Raw genomic sequence first — 8,688 nt, forward strand, 5'->3', positions numbered from 1 at the left:
GAAAGGGTATTCATGCAAAATTTGACATTTAGGAGGGTATAAAAGCAAAAATTTTTAATTTAATTTTTTCTATTGTATGTTATTTTAACGAGATAGAAAGAATTTAAACACATTAATTAATGTCATAGTAAAGGTGATTCAAGTACATTAATTTTTATCTATTACTTCTTTGTTGGTGTTTATAGTAGAGACGAATCACTTGTTTAAAGATTTTGTTCATCTATTATCATTATTCTCAATAGCAATAGCTGAGATATCAGTCCCTAATGCAGCTGGATGCTCAATTTTATTCTGTCTTTGGTTCTCCCTTTGGTCATCTACTCGAGCCTCCCCTATTGCAACTACTTACCTCTATTTTGATCTTGGCTACCTAGTGTTGATTGAGAAAATTATATATCATTAGCCTCTTTTGTGACAAATAAGAAGCACTCCATCAAATCTTTATATTCTTCGAACAAACTCATTAGTTTATAATCTGTATCTAGAATTATATAAGACTTAGGTGATAAATGTCTAACCACAGACCAATTTTTATGGTCTCTTCAAGCTTCAATTGAATATGTGCACTATATCATCATATAGATTTATGTAAGAATAGCAGTCAACATCAACTAACCAACTTTTTTATCTCTCAAAATAATATTTTATTCTTGTAGAATTTTTAATCTTTTTAAAATAACCTTTAAATTTTATCTTCAACTTAAAAAGCGGTTGCTCCATTCTAATAAGCCTGGACATGGAATAAGCAACTATTCATAATAAATCATATATAAAATAAAAATTAATATGATATAAAAATAAAAATCATATCCAATAAAGAAGTAATAGATAAAAATTAATATATTTGAATCACCTTTGCTATGACATTAATTAATATGTTTAAATTTTTTTTATCTTGTTAAAATAACATACAATAGAAAAAAATTAAATTAAAAATTTTTGCCTGTATACTCTCCTAAACATCAAAATTTGCATGAATATCCTTTCAAAATTAATATTTATTTGTATACCCTCATAAACTACTAATTGCATATATACCTTTATAATTTTTTTTTGCATATATACCCATAAGGGTATTTTAGTTATTTAAATTTTAAACCATTAATTTTTTAACGGTGTTAGATGACATGGATATATATACAAAAAATAAAGAAAAAGAAGGGTATACATGCAAATCAAGTATTTTATAAGAATATAAATGTAAATATCAATTTTGAAAAGGTATCCATGTAAATTTGGATGTTCAGAAGGATATATATGTAATTTTATTTTAATTATCTATTTTAACAAAGAGAAATAAAAAATAAACATCTTAACATAAAATCATAAGATTCATATAATTAAGGAAAAATCTTGATTAAATAAGAATCAGTTGGTCACATGGACTAGATACTTGTATTAATCTTTAACCTTGTGGCATGGTTTCATCAAAAAAACCTTGTGGTATGGTCCATAACATTTGCAACATTTAAATTAGATCCAAGAAGGTTCAACCTATCCTATTCTTTGGCGGATAAGTATTATGGGATAACTGATCAATTTTTTTATTGATCAATTTATCTATATTCACACCCTTCTCTAAATGAATAAATTATAGTATTTCTCATAAAATAAGGAAAAAGGTTTTACTAATCTAGAATAAATTATTTTCCCATAATTCAGTAAAGCAATCTTTTTATTTTGTTCTTAAAATATCCTTAATCTTAATTTTATATATCATTCTTATTGTATTGTATAATAATATGATATAAGATAATATATAATATATAATATATATTATAGATTACATATAATATAATATATATTATCATAATATTATATAATATCATATTATTATATATAACATTATTCATAATATATATATATATATTGTTATAAATAAATATAGATAAAAGATATTATGGATAATATGGATAGACTTTAGCAATTTATCCGAAAAGTAGTCATGAGCTGTGGGTCTACTTTCCAATATATAATAAAATATAGATAAATTATTTTTTAGTTTAAATACTATTTATAAATATTTATTTAAAAAATATAGATTTTTAAGTAAAATTTTGGGTAAACTAATAAAAACTCTCCATTTGAGTTTAAACTTAAAAGTAGCTTCACATTTAAGTTTTCAGTAAAAAATACTCCCCATTTGAAATATATCTTAAAAGCAGCTCCCTAAATAGCATGAAATAATCAAATTATCCCTTCAATTATAAAATAATATTTAAATAATACTCTGATATTATAAAATAATACTGTCTTATTGTAATATAATACTATCTTATTGTAAAGAAATATTATCTTATTGTAATATAAGGATATTATAAAATAATACTGACTTATTATAAAATAGTAATATTTTATTATAAAATAATATTATTTTTTTGTAATGTAAGAATATTATGAAATAGTACTATTTTATTATAAAACAGTATTATCTTATTATAAGATAGTACTGTCTTATTGTAATACAATGATATTATAAAATAATATTATTTTATTATAAAATAATATTATCTTATTGTATAAAGATATAAAAAATTTTAATTAAAAATAAAAAATTATTTTTAATTTATATTTAAAATAAAAAATTATTTTTATATAAAATTTAAACGAGGATCTACTTTTAATTTAAAAATAGAATTAAAAATTTATCTCTGGTTCTCCGCAAAATTTTTACCTCAAAACGGACGGTATGTTGAACATTTTCAACGTGAGTCAACAAAATCGGAAAAATTTGAGGACGTTTTGGTCATTTGTGTTGTACCCTTAATTATTAACAGCAAGGCCGGTAGAGCACGGTGGAGTAGGTGGGTACCGCGGGGGATCCTGTTCCTTTGGTAGGAGGGAGAGATTTTCCGCTACTTCTCCTTCTTCTCACCCTTTTCCCATTACAAAATCCGTCGACCAAACCCTACAAATCCATCATAGTTTTCAGCCGCACAGATCTCAGAAGAGAAATCTTAATCCTTCGAATCCGTCGACATGAGCAATGAATAGTAGGAATTGCAATTCTTCTCCGATCGTTTTTCCCTTTTTTGTGTTTTTTTTTTCGCTTTTGTTTAAACGCAATCATATGCATTTGTTTCTCCGCAGTGATTACCTCTTCAAGCTCCTCTTGATCGGAGACTCCTCCGTCGGGAAGTCGTGCCTCCTCCTAAGATTCGCTGTGAGTTGAGATTTCTTCCCCCAAAAGAGTTCTCTTCTAAAAGATCCTTTATTTGTTGAAATTATAGGGTTTGATGAGGCTGTAGGTTTCTTTGATCGCATTCACTAGCCCTAAATTCGCAAATTCGAAAATTAAGGTTTCGATTTGGAGATTCTTATCCACTTCTCGTAATAGTAATGTAAATGGGACATGCTCATCTGGGACTTGTTTTCAGGATGATTCATATGTTGATAGCTACATCAGCACGATAGGCGTTGATTTTGTAAGTTTTGTTAATTTATTTGCCTCTAATTGTACCACATTGCATCAGTTTTTCTCTTTTGAAGTTTGAGTGATTTATGTTGCAATTTTAACTTAAACTGTTATAATTTGCAGAAAATTCGAACAGTGGAGCTGGATGGAAAGACGGTCAAGCTGCAGATTGTGAGTGGTTTTTGTATTATTTTAGAAATTTTGCTAAAAGAATGTTTCTTTCAGTAATAATATTAATTTTGGATATGCATCAGAAGGCATTTTGGTGAGTTATTATGTAGTCTAGGTCGTTATAACATTAAATTTGGGTGATTCCAAGGTGAATTTAGGGATGGCAATGGGTAGGGTTTGGGTCGGGTAGTATACTACCCATCCCCAAACCCGAACTTAATACCCTATACCCAAATCCTACCCGATACTCAATCGGGTAAGAAAAGAGATACCCATCCCCATATCCAACGGGTTCGGAGATACCCGTGGGTAATCCATTTCCCCATACCCAATCCATACCCGCCCCATACCCAACCTATACCCATCCATTCTATACAAAAAAAAAAAGTAAAATAATTTTATGCATATTATCAATCAAAAATAGAATTACCAATTATATATATATACATACATACATACGCACATACACACTTCTAACACACACACACATACATACATGCATACATATATGCATGCATACATATACATACATACATATATATAATTATATATATATATATAGAGAGAGAGAGAGAAAGAGAGAGAGATCATATATATGTGTGTGTATGTGTGTGTGTGTGTGTGTGTGTGTATATATGTATGTATGTATATATATATTCGGATATGTATATATGTATATGTATGTATGTATGTATATATATATATATATATATATATATATATATATATATATATATATATATATATATATATATATATATATATTCGGATATGGGTTCGGGTATTACCCATATCCATAGGTTCGGATCGGGTTCGGATAGAAAATAGCACTACCCATACCCTACCCATACCCGTACTATAGTTTTCGGGTTTTACCCAAATCCGAACCCAAACCCAGTCAAACCCTATTTTTCGGGTTTGACCGGGTTCGGGTAGGATGTATACCCATCGGGTCGGATTAATTTTGCTATTCCTAAAGGTGATAGGGGTTGGTGAATGGGGTTGGGGAGTTGGGAGTTGGGACCACTCTCAACAACCAAATTTATATTAGAATCAACTATCATAAAATGTGGGATGTCACCATCCAAACCCATGCTATTTTCAGTAGTAAGGGCATTTTCAGGAGTCCAGCAGCATTTGATCGTATCTTCATTTCTTGCATTCCAGCACCTTCCAACAACACTCACCTACCTAAACATGTCCTGAGCGACTTTTGTGATGCTATGTCACACATTAATCTATGGAAGATTGATAAATTCTGTGACTGCTATTATATAAATTTATCACCATTCATCTATTTGTGCAAAACTACCTATCTTACAGTCTGTACATGGTTCTTCTGCTTTCACACGAGCCTAGGAAGTTTTTGGCAATGATTGTGTGCCTGAGGCCCTGTTGGTGATATCCATCTGCCATTTGTCTGATTTCAGGATGGATTTACAGATTTTTGGCACTTTGGCACCATTTATGTCTATTTCAAACCCTCAAGGCCCGTTAGATTCTTGCTTTGTTAGGTTTAAATGGGTCCTCTGGTATCCAACATTTGATGGTTTCACAGTTTTATATGCAGCCTTTATGCTTATATATTGACCTTCGAGTGCTGTTGATTACCTTGCCTTTCAATAAGCTCTATAGGTTTTCTGACACTGTTGGTGCATATATAATCTTTAAAGAGATAGTCGCATACTATAAACATAATTGGCAAGTGCTATTCCAAATCTCTCAGTTTTGTGGCAATTGCTACAACATATTCACAGTATGGGAGATCAGTTTTTATTTTTTATTTTTGTTTGTGTTGTTACATGGAGGTCTAGCCTCAGAAAACACTAAAAGGATGGAAGAATACAAACTAAGACCTAACAAGGAAACAACCATAACTATCAGCAATATGAAAGATCTGTTTTACACCTGGGACAGGAGCCTGTCTTTTGAGTATTCTAAATATGTATAAACTTTCTTCGGCTTCTGGGGTACATTTATAGTTCTGTAATTGAGTCAAGAAAAGCTCCCTGCAGCTGCATGTGAAAGGATAAGTTCTTCCACTCACATGCATGCCCCTGCTGAAAATAGTAGGTCAGTTGTACTACTTGAATAGAGTACATGAAATTTTTTTCTCAAAACAGGGGAGATGATATACATGATTTTTATAAACATATATTTAGATCTGTGATTTGGTTTAATGTTACTATGGTAACAGTCTTTTTTACTTGTCTAGTGGGATACAGCTGGACAGGAACGGTTCAGAACCATAACAAGCAGTTATTACCGAGGTGCACATGGGATCATTGTAAGAATTTCTTTTTCCAGCTGTTCACTTTCTTGTCACATTTCATCTTTTCAGGAGAAACTATCATGTTTCTTTCAATGTTTTCTTTGCCTTCGAAGCTACCAATAGTAAGTGCAATTCCTTCTGAAGGATTTGATCCATGATTTTCACATCATTCCTCAGTGACTTCGTAATTTCAGTTTGGAATTGCAAAGTGTTATTCCAAAGTGTTTGTCATCATATTATGAATGTTCTAACTTGTATGGCAACAATAAGGAAGATGATGCTTGTGTAATCTAAATGCCCACAGGTTTGTGATTCATCTAAGCCCTGCCAACTCCAAATTCAGTGCAGCAGATCGTTTTTCAGGGACACATGCATGTCAAAGCAACTCATCTGTTTAGTATTTCAAAAAGAAAAGTGCAAGCAACTCTAAGGACATCCTGAAAAATCAGGGTTAGCACCCAAATAGTCAAGTTCATGGATAAAACGACATGCTTGGCAGCAGGACCCTTATGTGCAGAGATTTTGGAAATGCTGAGCTGGACTTTTCAGCATTTTCCATAAAATTATTTTTAGCTTAGTATTCTTTGTTCGACACTAGGGGAACATTATATATTCAAACAAATGATACCCCTTTATACTTTAGGTTGCCTAGCTTAAGCAAACAAGAAGCTATTTTAGTATCTGTGTTTAATAAATGCCTTCCAATCCATCAAAACATGAGTTTCTGTTACTAACTGCTTGGATTTAATGCCAGTATATCTTTCCAGATTGTTTATGATGTCACAGAGATGGAGAGCTTCAACAATGTAAAGCAGTGGTTAAGTGAGATTGATAGGTATGCAAATGACAGTGTATGCAAGCTTCTTGTTGGAAATAAATGTGATTTGGTTGAGAATAAAGTTGTGGAGACAGAGAAGGCAAAGGTATCATTGTCTACTTGATTTGTAAATAAAATTTGTTTTTGAATTTTGTTTTATACTCGAGCCATTTCTCTTTGGCTTCATATTGGCATATATTAAGATCATTTGAAGTATGGATGATTTGATACATGGTTTCCCTTTCATATGTCTAAACCACTGAATGAGATCATGGTTTTCATGAAAGTCATATTTGTTGCAATTAGAAGAACAGAAATGATTAAAAAAAAAACAATATGTACTTATAGATATCCTAGAAATTGAATAAAAAATAAATGTTTGTCCAGCAATTTTTACTCTCCATGGCATCTAATGTAGGTGCACCACAGTTCACTTTGATGGTTTAACGGGGTTCCAACTTCCACTTTAATATCCAGACATTGATGGTGTCCTTATAGAACCTTGTAATTATAATAATGGTTATCCCATTCGGTTATAAATGGAAGTCAGTGAGACAGAAGAACATTGCCTGTTGACCTGGTCTGCAATATATTACCTTAGGGATGACTCAGTTGGCCCTATGATGTACTGTAGGAATTTGCAGATGCGCTTGGTATCCCTTTCCTCGAGACAAGTGCAAAGGATTCGATCAATGTGGAGCAAGCTTTTTTGACCATGTCTGCTGAAATTAAGAAAAGGTAAAGTTAATCTTGCAACTCCTGATCTCTGCCAGTGTGCTTTGGTTTTCTTCCATTTCGATGCTGTTGTGAATATCTTAGTGCAGGTTGACATATGTTCAAAGCAAAATATTTAAAATCCTTAATGTACCAGAACAACATTTGAAAAATGATGTCTGTTGAATTGACCCTTCGTAATCTCATTCGAAACTTATATTCTTTTTTGGAGAGAGAGTAATTCATTGATCAAATGCCTGACATTGATTCTTGGTTTCCGTTGAGAAATTCTCATGCCCATTATGATCATTTTGGTGCAGAATGGGCAATCAACCCAGCTCAAACACAAAGCCTGCAAGCACTGTTCGGATCAAGGGCCAACCTATTCAGCAGAAGAGCAACTGTTGCAGTTAGATGTTGTTTGTGATATATGGGCCAGCCCCATCTGGAAAGGCAAGCACTATGCATGAAAAAGCTGTGTATTGCATTTTGCATCTTTGAAGACACTGAATGGCCAGTGTTATGCCAACAGTATGTATGATCCCCCTGCTTTTAGAAATATCAATATATAAGCAATCTTGCCAGGTGCCTATTTCCTAAAGTTTTCAGTAATTCAAAGTAGCCCAAATCTGTCACAAATACACCCATCTTTTTTGGTAGAACAAGCACACCTGTTCGAAGCTGCTTATTACTTTTTAAGACGAGCAATCTTGATCACTTGTGATATTTCTTTTCTGCTAAGATTCATTACATACCAAGTTTGGGTTTCTTCACATACCATATATGTTTTCATTGCAAGGCCAGGTAATGAATCTTTACTTGGAGGAGTCAAGCCCTTTATCCTTGTATATTGGTCTCTATGGTCTAATATCTACATTCCTAAGTGAGGTTGTCTTGTGGGTCTGCAAATTTGGGTAGGAGGCAGCATCCCTGCCATTTCTTCTGGACCTAAAAAGCATAAATGTTGCTTTGATTTTATTTCGATTTTGTTGTTCCTGGTGGATTCAATGACATCTAGATTTGATAATTTATTGAAAGGTTGGTTAAACAAAACAGCAGTTGTAAATCTACATGGAACCAAGAAACCAAGCCGAAACCCCTGTAACCTGTCATGTGCGGGCGTTCACCGGGCACTTGAAGAGAATGGCTTCTGTGGTTCACAATGCAAGCCAGCGTTTGCTTTCATGTGAAAACATAAAGCACTTATCTGTAGATCTGTGGAAAATGTAATGGACTGCGATCTGATCAAGACTTCTCTATCAGCTTAAGATTGAGAAAACTCTCTTTACTTGGTTTGCA

At 32.3% G+C, this 8,688-nt stretch overlaps 1 protein-coding gene across 1 annotated transcript; it reads left to right on the top strand.

Annotated features, from left to right (window-relative positions):
* The first annotated feature begins 2,779 nt into the window (after positions 1–2,779).
* LOC105038553 (ras-related protein RABD1) lies at positions 2,780–7,981 on the top strand. Its single transcript, XM_010914396.3, has 8 exons — positions 2,780–2,993; positions 3,091–3,163; positions 3,378–3,425; positions 3,539–3,586; positions 5,802–5,873; positions 6,626–6,781; positions 7,310–7,413; positions 7,710–7,981. Exons 1-8 carry the CDS (start codon positions 2,980–2,982, stop codon positions 7,801–7,803), a joined length of 609 nt encoding a protein of 202 aa, XP_010912698.1. The 5' UTR covers positions 2,780–2,979; the 3' UTR covers positions 7,804–7,981.
* The last annotated feature ends 707 nt before the right edge of the window (positions 7,982–8,688 follow it).

Source organism: Elaeis guineensis, chromosome 1 (assembly GCF_000442705.2).
Source record: "Elaeis guineensis isolate ETL-2024a chromosome 1, EG11, whole genome shotgun sequence".
In the NCBI taxonomy this organism is placed as follows: Eukaryota; Viridiplantae; Streptophyta; class Magnoliopsida; order Arecales; family Arecaceae; genus Elaeis; species Elaeis guineensis.